Below are 26440 nucleotides of genomic sequence, written 5' to 3' on the forward strand. Positions count from 1 at the left end.
AGTCTTTATGACTCCTGGGTCTCCAAAATAAGGCTTCTGATTCTGGTCACCTATGTTTTCTGCAGATGCAGTCCAACTGATGCAGGCTTACTCATATTGCCATATAAATTCCTCTGTGTTTTCAGAGAGCTGGCCACTATGTAAAGTAATGCTGGTCTTGACTTTTTACTTCAAAGAAGAGTTTGGACACGTTGCATTGAGTATTGCAGTGCTCATCATGTGACAGTTTGGTTTTTGTAAGCCCACAAACACACACACATACATACATGCCATCTACACTGGGGAAAAAAAAAAAAGTAGTTCAGGCTTCTATCAATCATTTACCTTTCAGGAAATGCATGAATTAAAAATGCTTTGTCTTCTTGCTCACCTGCTCTGTGATAAGAATAAGGTCAGATTCTCTCCCAAAGTAGGCTCTAATCACGTACTCACCATAATGATCATGCACAAAGTCACAAACTTGAGGTTACCAAGGCAATAATGATTCTTCTCCACTTCGCTTTTACTCCATTTTACATTTTACTTCATTTTCCTGTGAGAAACTCTTCAACCCTTTATTGTGGACCTAGTTTTAAGATACTCACTATCATTTATTTTTGGTACTCTGCCAAAATTTCCTGGAAAATTAATATCAGACCAAAATATGGGTAATGTTAAGAGTTTTTATTTCAGCCAAACCTGACATGACTTTCAAGAGGTTATATGGGAAGGAGGGTTGGGGTGATGAGAGGAAATAGCTGTGTGGCATCCGACTTTCCATTTCAATAGCTTTCAAAAGACTGGCTTATTAGGCACTGTAACATACAAGCAGTAGATGAACTTATTGATTATTCTGCAAGCTCGTAACAGAGAAGTAGATACACAAGTGAAATGTACACCTGAAGGCACTATGGCCATGGGAAATTTTCAAAAAGTGTAGCAAGACACTACAACCAGAAACAGACAGGCAGTCACAGTGTTCACACCACTATGGTCATTTTAGGTTTAGGGTTTTTTAGTTTAGCTTTAACATCTCCCAACCAACAGAAGTCAATTATCCCTTTTACCACCCTTTACCTGCTCACTGTTTAGAGAGAATGGGAAGACAGTTAACAACTACTTATATTCATGTTACAAGTCATTTCAGAAAATCCTCCCCAGGTTTAGGAGTCACATCAAACCAAAGGAAAAATAATATCTTTAGAACCGAGGGAGAAAGGAAAGAAAATAAAGGAAGAGGAGGGAAAAGTCAAGGTAAAGATAAAAACCTGTATTTCCTTCACCTAATTTTAGATAGAAGACATGAATTTGATCTAGACTAATCAATCAGGCTGTCTTCATAATCAAACGAGAAAGAGCACCTTAATACTACTACGGTGGCTTATCTCTATTTTGATGCCTATGGCATGAATCACAACCAAAATGGCATCTTTTGGTTGCGATGGTTGAACCACCACTGAAGAGGCGGTTCCCTGACAACTGACTAACATTCGATGTTCTGTTTCCATATAGCTAATATTATGTGAGCTAAACCACACTCTTTCCCAAAATGCTTAAGTTAGGAGTAAAGTTGCTTCAGATTTCACTTACAGCTGTGAGAGGGAAAGAGAGGAGAGAGGCACCTCCAGGAGTCAACTCAGCTCCCTTAATATCTCAGAATTTTATGACCTTTCTAACCCAAAAGAGTGCAACAAAGCTTCTGCCTGGCACGGATATAATGAAATCAAATAGACTAATGTAACAGAGAAATATACGTCTATATTTTTTAAAGAGTTATTTCTGAGCTAGAAAAAGAGATAAATGATCCTACCATCTTAAAAGACATTTCTTAAGCTTTCACATTCCAAGTTGAAATCACTTTGTCTATTAGTTACTCACTATTAATTCAAACATGCACACTTACCTTTATGGTAACGTTTCCTTTTGTTATTTTTCTCATATTGAAGCCTACTGTAGGAATCATATCTTCTGTGAACTGCCCTGACTGAAATAGAAAAAAAAATTATATTTATTATAAAATAGTTGATACACAGCAGATACGTTTCTCATTTGCAATCGAAAATTCTTATTTTACAACACTGTAAAATATCACATTAATTTTCTAGAAGAGCACTGGCTAGCACTTCAATTAATGCATTGTCACGCCAAGGAAGACTGTTCATTTCAGCCCCTTTAAACGATCTTTTATTCTCCTCAGCAACAAAGATCACCCCAGAAACCACGAGACTTCAGATAATTTTTCATCTGATCCTTCAGCAAACCAGAAAGCAGCACGGTCAAAATACAGAATCATAGAATGGTTTGACCTTTAAAGGTCATCTAGTCCAACCCCCAGTATGACAAAATACAATAAAACTGACTATACCAGGATTTTTCCCTGTAGTTTCTCACTACCATTACCAGTGGTTTAACTCGAAATATAATAAACAGTGAAGGAGTACTCTCATGTAGACAGTACTACGTGCAGACCCTTTCCTTCTGAGTAGGTGACAGCAGAGAAGTCCCGCTGTGGAAGCCAAGAGAACGCCATTAAGACAGAAAAATACAAGGTACTAACTCAGCACACCATAAACCCAAAACATAAAATCAAAGCACTGCCTCCTCTCCCAGTTCAGAGAAATATTTTTACAAGACAGATGCTTGTCATTATGCCAACAAGAACCTCACAGATATCTACCCACTACAGAAGACAGCTTTTGAGGAGAAAGGTGAAACTCAGATCTAAGCATTTAATTATTCATTCTTCTTTTTCAAAATTTATCATTAATAAGATACTGTGTCTCCTAGACGTGGTGCATTAAGATATGCAGATGGTTACTTAACAGTCATGTCTATGTGGAGGTCCAGGTGCTCTCTGCAACATACTCGGCAGTCCTGGGTTACCAGTCATCCAGAAAGGAGAGCAGGACCTTCTGGATTTGCCACTGTCCTTCCATATCTATCTGCCCATATTCCCTTCACAAATCTCATCATCCCATGTGCCCTAGGGTGGTTTTTATTGAAGAAAATATGGGTATGTGGACAAGGAGGGAAGCAGACATGCTCCACCAGGTCCCTCCCATGTGACGACTGGATGATCAGACCTTCTGGGTGCACCAGAGCAGCTACGTGCCTTGCCGTGCACACATCACCACCAGCTATTCCTAGTGCTATTGCTGGTCCCTGTATGCTTTCCACAACTTTTCTCTTGGCTGTTCATGGAAGAGTGCAAATACACTATGACTCCAGTTCGTGTCCACAAACTAAGATTAATTATTTTTAATCTGGGACTTTAAAAGCTGTATGACCTTTGACAGTTACTTGATCCTCTTGCAAGATTTTGGGGTTTGGAATTAGATCAGAATCAGATTCAGGCAAGAAACAATTTCCATCAATCACTTTTTCAACTTTACCTATGCGAACCTTCTTGCTAAATTCTGTACTATACATCCTCCCCATCTTTTGTTTCTGAAAGTATCTTTTTTCCCTCATCTTTCCTTGCTTGTCAACAAGCAGTAGGAAAAAAACAGTGAAGACAAATGCACCTGCAGTCTCATACAGATGCACGTACCCAGCAGTGACAGAAGTTTTTAATTGGATGGAGTAAGACAAAGCCAATCAGTAACCATCTCCTATAGCAGGTACCGGCCTAATTTATTAAAATATATAGTACATTTATTTGTGGAGGACAGACATATGAACACATACATCCTGGGAATGTAGCATCATTACTCAAGCAGAGGAATGCCTGGAAAACAGGCCAGCCAACTCAGGAGGCTATTGTTTAAACAAACTCACAGTAAATCAGGATTCAGCTTTTGTCAGTAAATTATACACCATATATAATACACTAAACTGGAAGATGAATATCAAAAATTCCCATCATAACTGCTCTGGTATTGGGGATAAAATGCAAAGAATTAGTGTCCCCTTTACTGGTCTTTAGTCTTTTCCGCTAAAAATTTGCCATTCTGGTTGAATGGAAACAGATACAAAGAAAGTATTCTGTTTACAATTCTTTATTTTCCCACACAATGAAGAAAAGAAAGTACTATGTTGAATCTTTCACCAGCATATTAGTCCAAAAACTCTGATTACTGTGTTTTGTTTCAAGTGCTGTAAGCACCATAAAGCAAAAGACCTGTTCCGTTTTGCTTGCTAAGGAAGTTTTACATGACAAATTACCTATTTTGGTGAATATTCAAGATGTGCCAACAAGTTTATTGTTGTTTCTCAGTAAAAAAGGCATTATACCCTGACACAGATGAAAACAACTGATGCTAAGTTTGAAATGTCCTCTTTAAACGTTGCTAAATATTGAACTGAAAATGAGTACTGCCGTAACCCCTTACACTAACGACCATGGCCCAGACTCTACTCCATTACATCAGTGCACATCCACAGTAGCAGGCAGTGACATTATCCAAGGTTTCCACCGGTAACGGAGGACTAAATATGGCTCATGCTCTTCTGGGAAGAGACTGTCTCAAACGGTGTTTATTCAGTGTTAGCATGATAGGATCTCTGAATACTATTGCAACGTGGAAAAAAGAGTAATTTCCTATCTTTTGGTTTTATGATCCATTGCAGTTTGCGTTTTAAATGGCCACTATTTTGTGACGGTTATTTTCATCTTGTCGCACTCTAGCCACATACACACAAACACACATAGAATTCCCTATCTATTTGCCATCCCTGCATCAACTGTTTTCAAGAGTAAGCTATTATCCATTGCCTTACTCCCAAATTCTTCAGCCACTCTTCTTCAGTGATTATCATGGTGTGTCATCTCCAGGTTCAAAGCTCAAAAAGCTACAAAACCTGCAATGTGTGACACTCCCCAAGTCAGAAAACATGGATGCCTTGTAGAATATTCTTAAGCAATATGTTTGCTGGCAAAATCAGACCTGCAGTAACAGCAGTGCTCTGGTATTCAAGATATTAGCACGAGAGAGACAAACACACATGATGCCATTCCACAGGTGCTGTAGTATAAGCATACAAACAGTTACACGCACAAAGCCTAATAGTACACACTACTGTTACTGAGCTCTCTGAATTGTGGTGTTCTTCTTTGCTCCACTTATGAAATCAATCCAAGAAGCAATACAATTTGTCACGTCTTTTCCCCCTTCCTCAGCAAAGCTCACCCTTGGGAAATGAACACTTCCAGGGGCCATGAGGAGTGCTGAGGCCCGTGTTACCAAGACCGCCTGAGTGCCTAACAAACTAACTAAAATACCAGCTCCAGATCTCTTCTGTTTATTGATTGCTGATGTCCCCCAAAAACATACATTCATTGCACTCTTTCCCTACCCCATTCCTTGTTCTCTGTCTCTCTCTCCACTTCTTCACTCACACTAATTCACGTTTCCTACTTTTTCCTTAATCCGTAATTGTATATGAAAGCAAATTGCAAATACCATATACTCATGTCATTGTTGCCTCAATCTCTTTGACTTTAGGCCATACACCTCCCAGTCTGGTTTTGATTCGTGTTCTAGTAACTTTACAGGATAAGGACTGAAGAATATCTGGAAACCTTTATCTGGTGGCAGGTGAAGCTGCAATGCACCTCACAACAGCGATCACCTTGCAGAAAAGGGTATGCACTAAGCTTCGTGATTAGTAGTAACCATATTTAACCTATATATTTGTTTCTGTCTTCCAACGGAAAGTAAATCTTCGGGATGGACCCAAATGCAGAAGGGCGGAGGACACAGCAAACAAACATGAGGAATGTATTTGGGATGGTGACAAAATGGAAAACGTCACAGCAGGTGTCAGCGTTGGAGAGGGACAAGGCTGCGAGGCCATCACCAGGGTGGGAAGAGAAGGCAAAATCAGACTCAAACGCTGGGAAAGAACCATCACGGAATTGTGGGAGGCATTAGTATTGATGCAACCGATGGTGGGGGGAGAATTCAGCGACAGGGGAGTTGTGGCCTTGGAGGACGCACAATATATTCCCAGCTAATTCTGGGACATGCTGGCCGTGAAAAGCCCACTCTGAACCACGGGCAAGAGCCCCGTGCCCAGCCATCTGCTTTGAGACGGGCGCACTTTGCAGTAAGACACAGGAGACATTTTCCGTCTCCCTTTTAAATCAGTTTCACACCCATCGGCGCTTGCTGTGACACTCCCCAGGTCGCAAAAGATGCGGGCGCTGCCTCACGCCCGCCGCCCCCCGCCCTCCCTCCCTCCCCTCAGGACAGGAGCCGGTTTCCCCGCAGGCCCCGGGGGCAAAGCCCGCACTTGTTGCCGGGGGAAGGGAAGGGGAGCGGAGCGGAGCGGCCGGCTCGGGGCGGGCGGCCCCCTCCGGCCACGCCACACCTCCGGGCCGACGCCTCACCGCGACCCCCCCCACGCCTCCCGCCGGCCGCCGCCCCGAGCACCCCCCCGCCCTGCCCCCGGCCCTGCCATCCCGCAGCACCGTACCGCCAGCACGGTGAGCAGCGTGGTCTTGCCCGAGTACTGCAGCCCCACCAGGGTGAGCTCCATCTCCTCCTTCCAGAACAGCGAGCGCAGCCACTCCAGCAGCCGCGCCACCAGCCCCAGCATCCCGGCCAGCGCCCCCGACCTGCGGCAGGCGCCCAGCCCCAGCGGCACCGCCTCGCTGCTGGGCATGGGAGCGCGGGGCGAGGCCAGGCCAAGCGAGGCGAGGGCCAGGCGCGGGATGGGGCCGGGGGTCGGCGGCGGCGATGCTGGGCGCGCAGCCGAGCGCCAGGCAGGGCCCTCACGTGATGGCGCCGCCGCCGCCCTTCTCCCGCTGCCACTTGCTGCAGACAGGGGAGGGGTTTGGGGTGGTTCGGAGCGGCGGGGGGACCGGGCGGGCGAGCGTGAGTCAGGGCCGGGCGCTGGCCGGGGGCGGGCGGGGAGGCGTCCGTCGTGTGAGGTGACGGAGCCGCGTCCGCAGCGGGGAGGTGGCTCCCGCACGAAATGGCGGGCGGGGCCGGGCCCGGGGCGAGGGCTGCGGGCGGAGGGGCGTCCGGCGGGGCCTCGGGGCCTGAGGCGGTCGCATGGAGGGACCGCAAGGCCAGGGAGCAGCGGGGAGGCTCCGGGCACCGCGGGGGTCGTGTGAGGTGGACAGCTGGTCCCTGGCAGGAGTGTGGCAGTACGGGGCAGCCCGGCGTTGGTCGGCCACCGTGGGCTGGCTGTCCCAACAAGGGATGGCCGAGGGCCACATTTGCAGCACCGGCAGATGGTGGACTTGATCTCCCTGACAGCATCGAATTTGTAGGTCCTTCGCCTCTAGTGGTGGCGGTTCTCACGCCCCAAGACCTCCACTCTTCCCATGAAACTCTTCTTGAATTAACTCTTCTTGTTCATCATGTAGGGACAGGCGTTCAGATCGAGGGCTTACCCTGGTTTTATTTGGGTTCTTCTCAGACAGTTTTCATAGAGTATCCCTTGGCATTCTTCTTTGCCTCAACAAGAGACACTGTGATGGTGGTTTTGTGCAGTGGGCAATGACGGGACATGCCGCTTCACCAGGAATCATGTGCCCGCGCTGGGTAAGCGACATTTAGCGTACAGTCTTGCCACACAGCATTAGAGAAGGGTTTGTTTTCCCCATAAATAAAGAGCTAACACTTAGCCTGGATCCATCTGCCAGTCGCTGAAGTTGTCACTGAAATTGGTGCTCTAGAGCAGTCTATTTTTGTAAGAATTTTTGCAGGAGTTTTTAAATTCTGCAATAGTGCTTAAAGCTCATAGTGATGGAAGCTTAAAGAAACAATATATTGCAGATACAGTAACATATTCTGAAAAAATACATTTCGGTCATATCCTTATAAAAGGCCAACAGAGGATGGGCAGGTAAATTCTAAAGCGTTAATTCAGTTGTACACTGGCTGAAGTCTTTTACAGTGTCTAAGGGGTCAAAACATAATATATGAAAAAGTCTTAGAGGGTTTGTCCAAGTTCAAAGATCTGTTATATCTTTTTCAAGCTCGGAGGGCATTTGTTCTTGTAGCTAAAAGCCTGAGCTGGGGCACAGACGGCTACAATTCATTATCCTGTGTGACTGTAGACAATCCACTTAAACTTTCTGGGAAACATTTAACCACTGATAAAATATTTCACTTTTCTGTCTCGTCTATTGAGATTTACACACTTCAGGACCAAATTAGCAGTGTTACGGGGCCAAGTAGCACCTAGGGTATTGAGTCTTCCAAGTGCTCTGTCTCTGAAGTGATAGTAAAGCAGCTTACTCCATTGCAGAGACTTATTTGTGCTATAAAAGATTATAACAATGGATCTTATGTTTCGGATGGCGATGGTGGTGATGGTATAAATACGTAGTCAGCAAAACTTGACCTGCATCAACACTGGGTATCCAGATATTTCCATATTTGAGTAGAGATGAGATGTTTGGGATCCACATCTCCAGTTTGGAGTACTACCAAAGAGTTCAGATCACATTATCTGTCGTTTAAAAATGGATTTTAGTGACAGCTGAAGATCTTAATGAGAAGAATCCTTCAGCTGAATGAAATCTCCAGGGAGAAGAGCATGAGAAGAGGTGATGTCTCACTCCTGTATTTTCAGGTTTGTCCTGATATACCAGATGTTTGGGAAAAAAAACCTGTAGAATAAGCCGTACATCTTTTCTGCTAATGAGGCACTGCATTAGTGAGAGACTAGCCGTCTTTTCTGTTTGTAGGCCAGAGTCAAGCAGCTGCTTTGCTAAAGAGAATAGAAAGACTATTGAATTTTTCAGTGAAAGCATTGTAATTATACCCGCCAGTGTCTATGTGCATCATCCATGCCCTCTGCTGGCTGGAGCGTCAGTGACTCTTCAGCGTATGTATCTTAATAATTTCTCTCATGCTCCAGTGAAGGAAGGAGTGAAAAGGGATTTCTGTAAGGATTGTTATGCTGACGGAGTGGGGCACATTAAGGTTTTTAACTCAAGAACTTTGCATTTTGGATACCTAAGTTTGGTATATGCAGCATGAAAACTGAAAAAACACATAGGACTTAGAGCCTAAGTTTGTGTATTATTAGTCCCAGCAGTAAGGTGCTTCATGCTTTGTTGTGACATTAAGAATATTATCATTATGGGGTTGCAGGGAGCCCTTAGCCTTCCTTTAAAAGGGTAGTTGTTAGGTCCCTGCCTCAGGAAATCATTACTTGCCACTGGCAAGCTATCATCTTGTCTCAACCTGCTGGTAGCCTGAGGGAGCAGTGTGCTCCACAAGGAGCCTGCCAACATATGGTATATTTCTTCTGCAGTTTCTTGAAGTTCGGTTGAATAAATATATTTTCTGAGATGAAAACAAAGGCAGAGAAGGGTGACTGCATATTGTCTGATGTCTGCATATATATGTGGCTGAACATCACGCTCTGGAATTGCATGCACAGAAACAATGTTGGCTCAATATATGAAGTAGTGACTCCCATTAATTTTCGTACTGTCTGTTTGTGTCTGATTACTAATCAATAAATACCTTATCAGTTATAAACTAAGGGATATATAAGCATACACTGAAAAATGTCATCTAATTACTACTGGCCAAGGAGAACTATAATCAATACACCATGATGGTGGTAACACATTAGTGAACATAATGAAATCCACAGTTATTCCCTTAAGGATGCTAATATTGATAGGTGCCCTTTACCTCCTTGCCCTTTACTTTCTCATATGTAACAAGGGGACAACAAATGCAGGAAGATTTTGTAGTCCTGAGTACTACTGACAGTAAAGAGAAAAGTAGCTGCGAAAGGTTCAGAACACTTAGAACAAAAGAACTGTTCTCTAAAGACCCAGATCCTTTACTGGTGTACACAAAAACTTAGAATTGATCTCAAATACTGTATGTTTACCTGACTATCATCATTAAGAAAAATGCCATGATGCTGGGTTAAATTTCAGTGGGGTCTTTCTAGAAAAAATAGACAGAGGGGTCTGGGATTGCCACACATCAGGAAACATTTAAAAGTGTTAAGGGATGAAGTTAGACGAATAAGCTTTTTGAATCTGTTCCCAGCCACCTATACAATGGTTTTCAATAGGACAGGCAAAAACCTGCCAAGAAAGAACAACAAAAAAGAAATTTTCTTTCAGAAAAGATGAAATTACTGCTTAGTAAAGCAGTAATTTTTTTAAAGCCAGGCAGTAAACATTATTTTTTATCAGTGTTATTCTTTGAAATGAAACTCATGACCTTGTCTTAAAATCTCAGACCCCAATCTTGCAGGCTGTTTTGCTTTGGCAGAATGAGTATCTGCCAGCGCAAAGGGGCCTGCACAAGCACACTGTGAAAACCTTTCAAGTAAGTTTTAAGTGTGTATGCTTGAAGGCTGGAATTTAGTTGTCTTCTTAAAAAGATCATCGATGCTCCGTAACTGAATATGTTTTAAAATTATGTAACTGTCTTTGCTGTTTGTTGTTTGTATTGAAAAGTGATGGATAGGTACAGGTACAAATCTAATCTGTGTCTGGGAGCTGGCTAGTGCATGTTGCACACGTCTGAAATCTTCCACACGATTCTTTGCTGAACAGGGTGTCCCAGTGCAGTGCAGGGATTAAAGCAAATTTTGTTGGACTCCTTGGGATGCTAGTCACATCCTAGGCTGTCTACAAAGTGATCTTATTGGTCTGTCTCAAAATCTCTCCCCATGTTGTTATTTTAATACAGAGAAGCAAGAAACTTTAAGGCAGGGACTTTGGAAGCTTTGGAATACACGTTTCTGTGGACAGTTTATTGCAATAGTCTACTTTCCTTTCATCTTCCTTTTACTTTTCTGCTCCTGGCTGCTCTCAAGAAAAGAAGATGTGGGATCAGGTGGATAGGTCTAATGTAACGTATCAGTTACTGCGTACCTTTATCTTTATAGTGGGCCTTGCGGATAGATTGTCTGTATTAAATACCAGGTAGATAAAAACTGTTAAATGGTAAGAGACTGGTCTGTCCACATTCCCTGTTACTTCACTCTTTCACTTCTGCAGTTCACTTCTTCTGCATCCACTGGGAGGTCCTGGGTGCTCTGTCGCAACTCTTCTGTGTTTTTAACTTTTCATTCCTCCTTTTCTGGTGATTTCACACTTTTGTCATCACAAATGCGTCTGCTTGCTATTGCCTGGCTCATAGTCAAAAATATTTATGGCAAGACTTGTAAATTTTGTGAACCTGCAAGCTCTCGTATCACACATCTGGTGTCTTTCGGAGCACTAGATACAAACAAGCCTAACCTCAGGAAACTTTGCCAATTTGTGATTTAACAAAGCAGTGCAGCATTTGAACTAGAACTCTGTGTGTCAACATAAAACTTCAACCATGTTAAAGCATTCTGGTGAAAAAAATAAAACTTCATATAAGTCATACAAAATATATTAAGACATTACCAGTGACGTTTCCGGTTTTTAGAAACTCTCTGATAGTTGTCACAAGTCTAGTGTGAAAGGGAAGGACCTGAGTTGCAGGAATTATTCAGAAGACATACCATGGCTTTTGTTTACCCACAATCAAAAGCTTGCAGTGAAGAAACTATGTTTTTATAGAGGTAATCAAAACCAGCTGGCTTCTTTTGTGCTGGACAGTCCACTACATATGTATTTTTTATCATTATTCTACTTGGAACATCAATGGCGGAAATAGTTTTGACTTGTGGACTCAACACCATAACTGTGATGAGAAAATTGTCACTTCCTCTTGATAACTTGTTGTCCAAAAGCCATAAAACATTATTTCTGCATGTTAAATCTAAAGCCTTTTAGGCTTTAGAGAGGTTAAATCTAAACCTATTTTTCTGCAAGTCTGTTATGACTGACAACCTGTAAGTTCAAAGGCAGAGGACATAATATGTGTTTTCTGCTAAATTTAGGCATTAACTTCTTGTAAAGAAAGGGCTACTGTATTGAAATCCCAGGAATTTCCATTAGTGAGACAGGTTGTATCTGTAGGAGGTGGTGATTTATGCAGATCATGCCTAGCTTTAGGGAGTCTTTCTTAATCTATCCATGCCAGCAGCCACTCTTCACCCACCAGAAGTCCAACTGTCTAGTAAGCATCTGACATAATCTTCTGGAAAGGATATTTTATCAAATGAACTACAGTTAATTGCTTCTAAATGCTTGAACTGACTATACATAAATCATAACTGGACTCTTGATATGAAACCGGGAATGATTTTCTTCCGAGGTATCTCTGCTACTTTAACATTGCTTTTGGCAATGAAATAATATTAAGCAAATAGTCTTAGTTCCGTCAGCAGACTGAATCAAAAAGGTGGTCCTGAGATTGGGGATCACAGGCACTGGGAGTGAAGAAAGGGAGCCCCAGGTTCCCAGCGTCACTGCATCTTTCAACCTCCACTGCTGCATCTTCCTAAGGAACAAACTGGTTTCCACCAAAGGGAATGTTGAGGAAATAGTCAGGCATAGACGAAGTTCCACGCTTGCAGGCTTTTGTCCACATGGCAGGGACAGTCTTATCCAGTTGCTAGGGCTGGCTGGACAGAAAAACTAGGATGGGCGGCCAGTGCCATAGGGAGTGCAGGAGCAGATCAGATGAGTTGTGAGTATTGGCCAGACAAAACAACTGAAAGTGAGGGAGGGGACATGCGAAATAAGAGGGAGGGCTTGGGAGAAGAAGAGAAGAAAGAAAGAAAGAAGGATAAACCCCTGCGGCTCAAATTTTGAGTAACAAAGCTGTAATATTCAAAGTCAAGATTGACACTAAAGTTAGAACCGTTTGAAGAGTTATCAATAAATTTAATTAAAAGAAAAAACAGTGTCCCCGTAGATATTGTGAAAAGTGAAGAAACTTTACAGTAATCAGATAAATTTTGTGCTGCAAAGCCCCACAGACCTAAAGTTAAGCCAAATATTTTTAAGAGCTAATTTTCATATAGAATGAAATTAATTCCTACGTAGAACATCAAACCTGTTGACTGCTGAGACTCAAGGAAATCCAGTTTGAGATGTATTTAACTGGCTTAACTGGAAGTATACAAAACAACGTTATCAGCAATATTTTTTTTAATATAACTGTTAAAAATGTAAACTGTAAAAAAATATTCCTTATTCTGGATTATCCTTCCATACGGTAAAATCAGTGTATACATGCCAGTATATCTTTGGCACAAATAGTAGTTTATAGAACTAAACTGAAGAAATACATTGAAGCTGAAGTGTCACCTGTGGAATAGAAAAGGTTACCTCATACAGATAAGACCTCAGATTTGCAGCTGTTTTATACCTTTCAGGAATGATTTTTCCGTGTAAATAAAACCTTTAGAAAAGAATATTCTCACTTTTGTGGGTCATTTACATTAAGGTTCTCAAAATTAGAATTAAACAAAACAAATTAAACATCTTTGTCTTATAGGATGAAGAACTACTGAAAGTACGAGTGTCATTTGCCTCTAAATTATATCCAGTGGCAGCTGTGACAGAGTTATATTCTGCAGATGTTATATTGAATATATTATTTCCAAAGGTAGATTGAAAATCTTCTATTTCGGGATGTGTAGATAATGTCACCTTACTCTGAGAGGTAAATGAAAATACAGTTCTGTTGGACAGGATCTTTTCTTCAGAGGCTTCTATATTAGAAAGTGAATTTGAGGAAACGTGAATGCAAATATCTTCTGAAATGCAAGCATGGACGTAATGGATGTCATTTATATCAGCTGTAGGTTCACAACTGCGCCCTGCATAACAGTGGCAATCAAATTTTTCTATGAACGTTTGCAGATCCTGAAATGCTGGTTGCCCTTGCAGCATGTATTTTCCATCCTTTGTCATTTGAATGACGATATTCTCAGGGTTCAAGTGAAGATAGTCACTGGAATTCCATTTTTTCCGTGCGCAAGCACCAGCATCTTGGCATAACACTTGGCTACAGATTCTGGCTGCCATCGTGACGTTGATGAGGTATGGGGTCAAAGTCCTCCTAAGGTAGTTGTCCAGAGTCCTACAGGTGTTCTGTGAAAAGAGCATCATATCTGTGATGTTTAGTATGGAAACCATTGAAATGCTGTCGTTCTAGTAACAGTACCATAGTGGATGTCTGTGAATGTTTCTCCCGGGGTTTTGATAATAGTTATAACTGGTTGTTGGAACCACATTTATCTGAGAAGTTGCTATGTAGCTCAAGGATCACAGCAAATTTATGTTGGGTGGTTGCTGGAGATGTTAATGAAAAGCACTTATATCAGAAAGCAGACAACTTTAAGCTTTCATTTTATCTGTATGTTTCATGTAGCATTTTGAATCAGATACATTTAAAGAAGTTACATGGAGGATTGAAGTTCTTTTTTATGTGTCTTGAATGGTTTGAAAGAATCTTGAAAAAAATCTCACTTCTTCAGCCTGAACAAATATTTTTTTCTATCAAATCGTCTCTGTAAGTCTCTTCAGTTTTCCCCTGAAGTGAATAGCTAGGCTGTAGGAGTAGGAACCTTTCACGGCATTTTGGAATGGAAAGCATTTTGGGAGAATGGTCAAGTGGAAAGTATGCTAAGAGAATTGATCACTTTAATTGATCATGGAGTTGGCATATATTGTGTGTACGCTTAGCACAGTTTAATAACCAGAGACTTTGCGAACTCTTCCTTTGTTTCTGACACTATGTCTCCTTGGGGCATTGGCCTAATACCACACATAGATACAGCTAGTCCCTGCACCCATGGAGATCACTTCACTGAATCTGAGCTATACGTTGGGTTTTTGTTTTTCCTCTATGTATATATATAAAAACCCTGCCTGAAAATTTTGGTTGATGCAATTATTGCAGAACTGAGCCTCACAGTAATATTTCATTGCTGACTCTGACAGCTGTGAAAAAAAGGTGTGATTAGTTCACAAATACATAATGTGACTGGGCTGTGGAAAATTCTGTTTGCTGGCTGTGGAAAATTCTATTTGCTCATACAAATCTCAAAACTCAAGCAATAAAAATATTGCTCCTCTATGTTCTGTTATTGGGGCAAAAAAATCTTCAAGTGCAACTGATACGCTTTCTCAAAGGCAGGCACATACAAAAAAGAGTCAAAGTGGGATGATTTGGGGAATTTGACCCTTCCAGAGCTGCGGAGGTTTATTGTGCCGTGCTTTCTGTGACAGGAGGCCCAGTAGTGCTGAAGAGTTTCACTTCTTTGCTCTTAGAAGACTTCAGAAGTCTTCCCATACGGTAGTTTACTGTATCTAGCTTGCTGGGTATGAATGAGATAGATAGTTCAAAAGATTTATGTGAACATCCTTATAAGAATGTTTCTCAAACTTTGCATTTGGCCTTCCTAAAACAAATTGGATTTTTTTTTCCCCCTCTGACTCAGATCTTTCTTACAATGAAATTAATCAAAGTACTACTTTACAACACACAGAACAGGCCAGAGCTGAAATTTCACAGACTGACTCCTCCTGGTGCTTTAAATATTATAGCTAAGTGCACCACTTGGCAGGGGGAAAAAAAAAAAGGCAAAAACGTCTTTAAAAAATTGTTCTGGGCAAGCAGAAGTAATTTTTTCTGTACCTCATGACCAGAATGCAATGAAGATAGAAGAATTCTTTCCTTAAATTAACTAAACAAGTGCTAACTTGCCTAGAGTTATTGTGGTAGCTTGTCTGGTTACTCAGAGCCAACACTGATGTTTTAAAAGATTGAACTCTTATTCTGTGTAGTCAACAACAATATTTTTAAGCCTTAAATGTGCTTGGTTTTTAACTAGAGAAGACTGCTGGCAATATGGAGTCATCATTTTAAAAGTAGAAGATATGATGTAAGTAATCATAATGCTTTATATCCTTTTCACTTTATTACTCTTTAAAAATGTAATATAATAATTAATCTAGCATACCTTATTTTGTGTTAAATTCATATCACCCCAGATCACAATTCCAGAAGCACCCAGTGCAGCAGATTCTCCAATGGTGTTTACAAGGTCATCCTGAGAGGAAATGTGGAAAGGATGATACTAATGTAAGTAAGCTATAATGTAAGGGCAAAAGGTATAATGCATATAATAAAGTACATATCCAAAATAACTACTTTGAAGACAGCAAGCAGTTACACACGATGCAGACATTCTGCTCTCAATTACGCTATTTTATTCTGGGACTGGGTTGCACAGGTGATGCCAGAAAATGTTGCCAACTATATCCAATTTATATATGTCATCTGGTTAGAAAAACAAGGCGGTAAAACTGAGCCAGTGGTTAGGCGTATGACATACGCTCCTCCAGCCACTTTATTTTGCTGTGCTGCCTCCTGGCTGCTGAGAGTTGGTAGAACTGGTTTCAGTAATGCTGCCTGAAGCAGGCGCTGGAAAGAAAGCACAGTTGTTTGTTTTTTTTAAAAACTTAATTTCAGTTACCAGAAAGTGCTAAGGCAGAAAAGTAGCAAGAGAAAGACCTTTAACCAACAGGAATCTCTTTTCTCCAGAGAATGGCTCTGGCCTTTTACAGAGATCGATTTGGGAAATTTTTTTCTGTCCAGTTCTCCTTTTAGGGTCAGCTATTAGCTCAGCCCATCTGGGATGGGAGAGGACTATGAGTAGAAAGAGAGCAAGGAAAAAACAACTTAGTAGTGGGGCACAACACATGAAAAGGAAGAGTGTTAGGATTACAGGATTTAAATGGTTAACTAGGAGCCCAGCAGGGACCCTGGCAACACCCCTTCCTCCCTGAAGGTATCCTCGGAGTTGGGGGACAATGCCTGCTGATGCTCTATCCAGGATGTGAGAGTACATCAACACCAGACACAATGCAGTCACCAGGACCACAAGACCACAACCTCTAATTTCCGCTTCCTCATGGCGTGGATGACCAGGAAGAGATTCCCCAGATTGGTGGTGTATCTCATAGGGATGGTGTATGTAAAAATGTGAAGGGAAGAGTGTAGCCAGAACAGCAATAAGATGATTAGACGTTAATCAGAGCCTAACCTTGACTAACTCATGAGATGCTGAAATACCATTTAGAAAGCCATTTGAGTACAGCTGAGGACAGAATTTTTTCACAAGCTTTTAAACCTTTTTTCAGGAAAAGAAAGGCTCCCTTCTCTTGTATTTTCTTATAACCTAAAAAGCAGACATTAAGCTAACCCAGTTTTACTAATTCACTTTGGAAGAGGTTACTGAAATTTCTCTCCTCTGACTTAATGTACTAGATGTGTTTTCTAGCTTTGTAATATTTTTTCTACATGTGAGAACTACTCAGAGAACAAAAGGCTATTTGACAAATATCATGAGGAAGGTTTGAAAATAGATCTCAGCGTTCTGTTTGATTGTATTTCTTCGATGGATTAATTTAATTTTTCATACAAAATCTACACACTTTTTTTCTCATACGAGTTAGCATATTTGCTAAATAAGTGTCACCTGGTAATTTCTTTCCACTTAAATTTGAAATATTTAAGATCTAGCTCCACTTACCTGGGAGAGATATTCCTCATATACATCTGTGAATACTGGACGTGTATATACAAAAACTGGAAGAGGATGAGTAGAATTAGAGACATGTGAAATTCTAATGGCTTCTTGAACTCTGTTGCGAACAAAGAGTTGGGCATTTCTGGAAGATCTTAAGGCTGTCTCTAGATAGACAGATGGATAAAGTGCTGTGCTTTCCTCCCACAACCATTTAAGCTCATTATTTCTTTCTATTTCAATATCTAAACAGGTTCCTGTATAATTATGTGGGTTTTGTTTGTAGTCATAGTTATAACAGTCTGGATAAAGGTAGTATCCCCACAAACGATTTGGCTTCAATTCTATGCCCAGCTTTAAAGATTCCAACATAATTGATTTTGCTGCAGCTTCAAATTCCATTTTAGCTATATTCCTGGCTTCGGCTTCTGATAGACTGAGGTCTCTCTGCTGAACCAGTTCAATGGATTCCTGTCTATAAATGTCTTTTGATCCCCAGTTCCTTATCCACACAGGTCTCCAGTTTTCCCAGTCAATGACAGCCAATCCAAACTGTTCATCTGAAGGAATATAGAACTGGATGTCTTCTTTGGCTTTTTTCAAATGATTCTCCAGCAGTGAGAGTTGGGGGAGTCCTCCATTGAACGCCTCTCCTGTGACTTCATTTTTGTAAGGATAGTAGCCAAGTCTGTCTGGATAGAAGAGAGTGATGTTTTGCCCAATGGATGTCTTCAGTGTGCTTCCAATGAAAGAAAAAAATTCCATGTCCAGCTGCACTCCAGTCCTTTCAGTACAAAGTTCTGTAGGAGCATTCCAGATAGAAAGGAAAGGTGAATTAGAAACAAGTGGACGAGCTCTTGTCTTCAGAGATGAGCAGCAAGAAACTAGAAGAGTGGCGAACACCATACCGGATGCTATAGGATACGTACAGGTAACACAGATGCCAAAACGTTGTATTTGTCTCAGAGTTTCCATTGTAGCATGTGAAGTGACATTAGGTGCTTCTGATCAGCCAAAAATTAAATATTTTGTGGGTTTTCAGAAGGTTGTTAGTCTGTCCAAAGCTGTACCATACAGTATATTTCTTCAGATTAACACCTATTTAGCAATATTCCTTAGGTGTAAAATAGGGGTGTCCTTTATATGAGGCTTTCTGATGTTTCAGACTGCAGGAGACCTTTCAACAACTTCTGAGACCTAATGCAGAAAAAGAAAGAAATGTAGGTAAAGTAAGAGATGATAAATATTTAATTTGTAACCATGAAAGAAATACCATTTGTGATTTTGAATACATTGTAATCTTTGAATAAAATTCCCTTTTGAAGGAAAAGCACAATGTATAATCGTAGAGGAAATAAACTCTCTCTATATAAAGTTGTATATCTATAAAAAGTAGACATAAAACTCACAGTAGAATGGTATCCAGTGAGTCATGGATCAGAATGATCTTGCTTGGTAGTAGCCCTGATTGTGCCAGTGACTGATGTCTGTTAACGTGAGCAGTCTCACAATGTCTTCTCTTAATCAACAGTAATTTATATGTAACATTTCTCACCTATCTCAAAATAAAGTTCTAGGTCTTAATTCACTAATTTTACAGAGCACTTAAGGGAAGATACAAAATAACAGAAAAATGGAACCTGGAATGTTCCAGTTCACGCAAGAAGACAATCCACGTACACTCATTTAACCTAGTAAGGTATCTGAAATACTATAGGCATTCTGTCTTCTGTCCAAAGCTCTTTTAAACAGGCTCAAAAGATGTGTATTGTTGTGGTATATTGCCGTCTATGTGTTGTTGGAGGCCATTTGAGATCTACAAATTAAATGACCCTAAGTCACTTAATTGCCCAGGAGTGTAATTCAGTAGGAAAGCTGAGGTTGTCCATACAGCCAACAGGGATCAGTCACACTTTTATTCAAGAACATAATGGTAGTGGTGGTAGTCATGGTGCGGTCAGCAACTTTTACACAGCAGCCCAGTAGCTAAAGCATTCCTCTGTGCAGTAACTCACCTGAATCCAATTTCCTCCTGATTTTGAAATGGTTTAAACCTGTATCTGTCACTTTCCATACAGACCTCATGATGAGGCCATAGAGTATCTAAGGAGTATATAAAAGCGTGCACAAAAATATAGGAGTCACCATGAAGTGAGCCACAGGGTGGCTGGAAATGTAAAGTCTCTGAGGACAGATTAAAAAAAAGCAAACAAGGTTTTGGTTTGTATTTACTGAATTCAGCTAGGATTGGAAACCACAAATCTCTGGTGCCTACATCTTCAGTTGTCTCTCTCCCCCTGGCTTTTCTATGTCTACTTAGTGTAAAATTCAGAAGCAGTATGGACACAGAATCGTAGATCTCTCTTTCCCCAACAGTGCATACAGACAACAGGTTGCAGTTATTACCCATTTGCATTTTTTTCATCGTCCCTCTGGATGCATGATTTTTCTTTAATTTGTTTCAATAAAGTGGCAGAATGCCTTCATCCATCAAATTGTCGCATACCCAGAAAGGCTTGACAGTATAATGAGAGGTTGATGGAGACTTGAACCTTCTTAAATCCAGCCTCAAGCCAGGTTCACAGCAGAGATTGTTTGAGATTCCCTGCGTGTTCACTGAGTTTGATCGCATCTGAACCTATAGAAAACTCCAGATTTGCTCTGATTGGGGGAAAAAAGTATGTGTGAAAGGAACTATCATGGGGGGAAAAAAAAGGAAAAAAAAAAGAAAGCAGTGTGACTGATAGCATAGCAGCATAGCTTCTGCCAGAATGGTGAAATCTAGACCTTTGGGGGACCAAAACAATGAAAGAATCTATGTCAGCAAATGGACCACATCCTGCCTCTGGTCACAGACATTAACACTGCCTAGAGATGATTCTGGGATTCTTCATTCAAGAGTTAGCTTGCCTTTTCTGAGGAGGAAATCAAGGACAGACGTAAAAGTTGTACTGAAGGAGGAGATCTGTAGGAGTTGTTTCACAGAGGAGGGGTTTTGTATTACAGGGCTCCTCAAAAAGTGCCAGAACCCAGACACTTAGCATCCCAGATTAGCAAGACTGTTTATCAGACCCCACTTTGCTTCTTCCTCATCCATCACTTCAGATGCCAACAGGCAATAGGGATATTTTCCCTTTTATTCTTTTTATTCTTTTTCTTCCTGGGCATGCTGCCAGCTCTTGGTCGTCCTGTCAGTGGAGAAGCACAGAGCTGCTAGCCATTCCTTGTGCCGGGTCCCCAACCTAGCTGAGGAGGGAACAACAGCCAATTCACTTTTCTTGGCTTAGAGGTGCCAGCACATGTGAATGAAGCTGGTTACTCAAAGACACAAGCACGCATAGCTGAAAGACTGGCAAACAAGCACCCATGGCAAGGGTTCTTGGAAGAGGGTTTGGCAGCAGAGGAGGAATTTTTTTTTTCAAAACAGAAGCTTATAGTCCGGGAGTAGGAAGTGCATGTAGAAGGAACAGAAAGTACATCCGAGCAGTATCACACATCCCTTCAGAACTCATCTGCAGGTGTATGAAACAGGTGAGGAAGGCAAGCAAAATGTACCATAGGTGGTGAGGTGCAACATACAGTAGAGCTGGAACTGCAACAGCTTCCTCCCACCAGCCATGACAGCACCCCTGTCTCCTCAGTTGCACTGCCCCTGAGCCCCTGGAGCCCAGTTTCTGACCGTAAGTCAAGGAACTTAAAGTACATTCTCCATTTTGTACCAGGAACGCACCTCTTTTCAGCTAGGATTTTGGCCCTGTCATCCTCATTCCCTCAACATATTGATACAAAGTGCTTTTGTGCCACACTTGAGTGTCCGCAGTGTTATGTGCACACCTGCAAAGAGTTCTCTCGTGGTTTGCAAATAGCTGAGCTCTGGTCAAATGTAGTTCTGCACTTTTTTATTTGGTTTAGCTTTCCCCCCCTCACTCCTTTACGGCTGGACTTCCTGGCACTGATGACAACCCTTTGAGCCTGGCAGTTCAGCCAGTTTTTGGTTTCACTATCCGTTTATGTAGCTTGTACTTAATCAGTGAGAATGTTACAGGAGACAGCGTTGAAAGCCTTACCAAAATCAAGATCAACAAAATCCCCCGCTCTCCTCCAAGAGGAGACTAAGCCAGTTGTATCCATGTATGTCCACTAAGCCAGTTGTATCTTTGTAGAAGGCTGTCAGGTTGGGCAGGCATGATTTCCTCTTTGTTAATTCATGCCGACTGCTTCAAATCACGGTCTTGTCCTTAATGCTTGGAAATGTTTTCCAGAATTATCCGCTCTGTCAACCTCCCAGGGATTGAGGTGAGGCTGGGCTGACCAGCTTATAGTTTCTAGGATCCTCCTTTTTCAAGATCAGAGTAACATTTGCTTTCTTACACTCCTCAGAACCCTTCCCCAATCACCATGTCCTTTCAAAGATTATCAGGAGTGGCTTTACAACAACATCAGCCAGCTTCTTCAGCACATACAGCTCCTCATAGGCACATACGATCGTGCCCCATGGACTTGTGTGTGTCCAGTTTGTTTAAATGTTCCCTAACCTGATCCTTCTGCAGCGGAGGTAAGTCTTTCTTCCTCCAGTCTTTCCCTTGGATTTAAGGAGCCTGGGATCCCAGAAGATCAGTCTTTCCAGTAAAGACTGAGGTGGAAAAGCCATTGAGTAATTCTGCCTTTTCCATGTCCTTTACCACTAGATCTCCTGCCCCATTCAGCACTGTGCCCATGGTTTCCTTGGTCTTCTGCTGCTGATAAACCTGTAGAAGCCCTTCATGTTGCCCTTCGCATCTCTTACCACACTAAACTCCAGGTGGGCTTTGGCTTTTTTAACCCCATCCTTACACTCTCAGACAGTGTCTCTGTATGCCTCCCTGCTCACTTGTCCCTGCTTCCACCTTATATGTGCTTTCTTTTTACCTCTCAGTTTTGTCAGGAGCTCCTCCTGCCTTTGCTTGATTTTCTGCATGTGGAGATGAACTGGTTTTGAGCTTGGAAAAAGGCACTCTTGAAAATCAACCAGCTCCTGGACCCCTCTTCTCTCCAGAGCTGTCTCCCATGAGATTCTCCCAAGCTGATCCCCGCAGACTTCAAAGTGCATTTTCCTTAAGGGAGTGGTTGTGATCCTGCCATTTGACTTGTTCCCTCTTTTCAGAATCCTGAACTCCACCATCTCTTAGTTGCTGCAGCCAAGACTGCTCCCAGCCTTCACCTTCCCTGTTTATGAGGTCCAACAGAACATCTCACCTTGCTGGCTCCTACGTTATCCAAAGTGACATTTCTTGAGATGGTACAGACTGAGACTTCCAGGACAAAATAAAATAATTCCATACAGAAATTGTGAGGGAAAATATTTTTCACTTATGTAAATACAGCTTGATTAAAATGAAATAAAATTATCACACATAAAGAGCTGAGGTATGCTCATATTTGCCAGGACTGTGATCCTTTATGTAATTGGTTTTGTCATAACAAAATGGGATCACCTAAGAAAGGAGCTGTAGGTGTAGTTCAGATTTTACTATGCCTCTTGCTCTGGTTATGAAAGATTTCTTGTCTCCAAGTCAGAAAACTACATGATGCAAATTTTATTCTTTTTAAGCTTCTTTTATAAGTGGGTTTTAGTAACAGGCTGATTTGATGTAGAAGAAAAGAGAAAAGCATTGTTTAGAATACTATATTTACTGGTTTAGCTAGAACTCATTTATTATTGGCTAATCTTGGAAAGTTTGGTTTAACTGATTGTTGGGAAATGGTTCTCCTCCGAATCTTGCTGTAATGTACTCTGCTGGGTATAAGTTAATAGATTATTTTACCTGATAGCTTCCAGTTAAAAGGATTGCCTTTGGCCCAGCCTAACAATGACAGCTCTGATAAATGCTACTCTTTTCAGTCTCCTTGAATGTCAGTCTAAGTGAGCTGAGTCATAAAGCTGCCCTTGTCTTTGTCAAAAAGTCAATATCTTTACAATATATTAACACTAATTGCCCTGGGGCCACCTGACTAGAAGTACATACTGATGGATCTAAATGCCCTTAGTCTAGGGAAATAGCTTATGCTTTACATTTTCCCGAATTTGGCATTTGTAAAGGTTATGTATTAGAGGAAATCATATGAATTTTCTTGGTTTAATTATTTCGTCATTTTTCACTGCATAAACTGGACTGCAGAAACACACACAATTGAAAATGCAAGTATGCTCCCGTATTTCGGTAGCTACGCAGTCATAGATCTGGGCCATGACACATGACCCTGAAAAAAGATTCCCCATTTGGCCAAAGACAGAAACTAAAAGGGAGAGGAGTATGATATATGTGCTTGAACTTCACACAAATATTATGCATCACAACCAGATGACGTTTCTCATCAAAAATCATTAATTAAACTGTTTGACATATATTCAGCAAGTGCCACTAAATGTTAGAAGAATTCAGCTTTGGGCTTTTTATGAAAATTGGACATTAGAGTCCATGTTTAACCTTGAAATAATTAGACTTCGCTTAGTCAAGTCAGATCTGCTAACATTAAAAATAAACTTAAGCCAATAAGCACAAGCGGTATCTGACATTCTTTTGTTAATAATCTTAACCGCACTTCTCAAATTTCAAGCAAAGTCCATAAAATCTCACACTTTTTGTGTTCTAGTTTGACCACTGAGAAAGCAGGGGTGCTGTTCCTGACTTCTGAAGGAGAACATGAGTGTTACTGTGGGATCTGGTTGAACAACATCATGTAAGGACACTTCTGAGCCTGAGATCATCAGTATAACTATCAGATTATAGATAGCGTAGTTTTCAAATGTTTATTAATTGCTTCTTGCATTGCAAACAACGTGTGTGTGTCACTGCCTGCTAATTAACGACAGAAAATAATAACCGATGTGAAATTACATAAAAAATGCTGATGTGAAAATTGGTTGGTCTTTTCCCTGTGCTGAGGAAAATATGGGTATGAAGTTTTGCATGTGGAACTGCTCTTTTCTTTACATTAAAGTCTCTAAATCCCTGTGGTATAAAATACGGGGTGAAATGTGCAGATGGCGCTGGAATATTGAAGATTTAGTCCCTATTCTTTCATTTTCATATGAACACTAGCTACGTTCATGTAAAAGTAACTCAACATTACAGACAAAATATGGTACTACAGTGTGACTTTCTAAGTTGTTGTTGTGTTGTATCTTCCTTTATCTGAAGGCTGTGAAAATATAAAGTTGTGAAAGATATCTAAAGATTCAGTTCCAGTTTCTGTGAAGAGATCGGCACTGATTAAGTCCTAAGGAGAAATAGAATAGACTCCTAAGGAGCAGAGCAGCAGATATAGGATATGTTTAATTAAGCATTATCATATTTAAACCTGGAACCTGAAGCAGAATTCAAAGCTTCTTTTTTTTTTTTAAAAAAAAAAAGTACCAGCAATACTGATACAGTCCATAGACTTAGTTTCTCTGAACAGGATCAAAGCAGCCCGCACTGCTAACAAAGAGCTGTCTGAGGTCAATATTTGTATTTTCCATGTATCAGTGGAAATATTTCATGTGTCTCTCATCCCTCCTGCCCTGTCCTTGGCTGCCCCAGGTGGTGCTGTTGTAAGAAATGGCACCATTCTCTTCCATTCTGTTCTGGAGGGGGCCGCCTTCTGGATGAAGGGAACCGTATTGCTGCTGGAACTCCAATTTAGAGGGGATTTAAACCCTCCTGCTTTTTTTAGAGGTGCATGTCCTGGGCTAGAGGCTGGCTGTTCATTATAAACAGGTGTCAGAGTCATGAAACAGCCACAGAAGAAAGGGAAGGATAACCTTGTAGTTACATTGCATTCCCCACTCGGGTCATTTTGGCGTTTCTAAAAGAGAAGGCAACGATACTCAATTAACACAAACACACGCAGGTGTTGTGAGGGTAACATTAACACTTGTGAGGAATAGGAAGCTGCTCAGAAAGAAGCTCCACCTCTGGAATTATGAACCATCTGCGCTGCGTAGTTCACAGCAAGTTTAACCTAATTGAACATTAAGTGAGAAGCATGGTCTTTGCGTAGTAGGATGTGGCCTTGTTGTTATGAATGCTTTAAGCTGCGCTTGTCTATAAAGCCAGAATTTGGTAAGCACTTACTTTGACAGTGGTTTTTAGAACTCCACCCTCACTTCAGTAAAATCTTCTCAACTGGGCAAGGGCAGCTGCTTATGAGGCCACCTAATGGATTGTTCAGGTTAAAAATACCTCAGCCAAAAGAAAAGAGAGGGAGGTTTTTTTTATGACTAAGTACATGAACCAGCAAAACTGGCTAGTTTAGCCAGCATGTCTGATTCAAGAACTGCTTGTCAAACTACACCCCGGTGCTGTGGCTGTCCTTATCATCAAGAACTGCCAAACCACCTCTTTCATCATCGCTTACTCCCATTCTTGAGTTCTGAGTACAGGGCAATGAGTGCATGAGGATCTGAAGCCTGAGAAAACCTCCAAACAAATGTCTGTGCTGGCATTCCGAACTGTTGCCTGTGGAAGAAATCAAAATAAGCCAATGATTCAAGGTCAGGAGCTGAGCATCCAGCTTGTAGACAGCCCTCCTTAAAAATGTGTATGCACAAGATTTAGTCAAGCTACTATTCAGTTATTTAAATTTGAGTCCACTATATGTTTTTACTAATATGTCCCAATTATTTTTTATAGTTTTACGATGATTACCGCAGTGTTCCATGACTAATTTCAAATGTTAGGAAAAACTCTGTTCTCTCCATTTTAATTTTTTTCTCTTCCAAGTTCTAATTCTCAATTTTATAAAAATTCTTAATATCCTAACAGCCTGTTTATTGTTGTTCTAATTTGTTTTTTAGCACGTTAGCCAAATAAACTGTCTGAACACATTTCCAAGAGTATTTGGAAAATTTTCTTTGCTGTATTGTGTATAATTAGGCTTGGCAGAACTCACATTCTGTAATGACAGTTTCCATTGCAGAGGAATCAGGGACAAGACAAAGAGTGCATCATGTGTCACTTTGCAGAGTATTCCGTCTCACTAAGGTTATTCTGCAGAATGTTCACTGTCTGCTGAATCTCTAGTGCTTTATGGCAAAACAAATCCAAACCCACTCTCTCTAGCAAGATTTGAAATCATTAAA

General features: G+C 41.2%; 2 protein-coding genes and 1 long non-coding RNA gene across 5 annotated transcripts in view; 1 reads left to right on the top strand and 2 right to left on the bottom strand.

Moving 5' to 3' along the window:
- Window positions 1–6585, bottom strand: part of LOC141746072 (ADP-ribosylation factor-like protein 8B) — a 28865-nt gene extending 22280 nt beyond the window's left edge. For both annotated transcript variants that reach the window (XM_074593954.1, XM_074593870.1), the window contains exons 1-2: window positions 6397–6585; window positions 1883–1963 (exon numbers count right to left, since the gene is read on the bottom strand). In XM_074593954.1, coding sequence (XP_074450055.1) covers window positions 1883–1963; window positions 6397–6585 — 270 coding nt within the window. The remainder of the gene's footprint in view (window positions 1–1882; window positions 1964–6396) is intronic.
- Window positions 6586–6758: 173 nt separating this feature from the next.
- LOC141746154 (uncharacterized) lies at window positions 6759–26178 on the top strand. 2 transcript variants are annotated; one of them, XR_012588247.1, is made up of 8 exons: window positions 6764–6797; window positions 7352–7472; window positions 15640–15690; window positions 15800–15890; window positions 17853–18268; window positions 18938–19036; window positions 22026–22138; window positions 22253–26178. It is a non-coding gene; the product is annotated as an uncharacterized LOC141746154 (long non-coding RNA). The 2 variants fall into 2 exon arrangements; XR_012588255.1 differs by lacking the exons at window positions 18938–19036; window positions 22026–22138 and having other exon boundaries at window positions 6759–6797; window positions 23971–26178.
- On the bottom strand, window positions 11147–18312 carry LOC141746026 (hyaluronidase PH-20-like). Its single transcript, XM_074593735.1, has 3 exons — window positions 17344–18312; window positions 15769–15858; window positions 11147–13894 (listed from the first exon to the last, which is right to left on the bottom strand). Exons 1-3 carry the CDS (start codon window positions 18310–18312, stop codon window positions 13235–13237), a joined length of 1719 nt encoding a protein of 572 aa, XP_074449836.1. The 3' UTR covers window positions 11147–13234.
- Window positions 26179–26440: the final 262 nt, after the last annotated feature.

The sequence above is a fragment of the Larus michahellis genome, chromosome 1 (assembly GCF_964199755.1).
Source record: "Larus michahellis chromosome 1, bLarMic1.1, whole genome shotgun sequence".
Classification (NCBI taxonomy): domain Eukaryota; kingdom Metazoa; phylum Chordata; class Aves; order Charadriiformes; family Laridae; genus Larus; species Larus michahellis.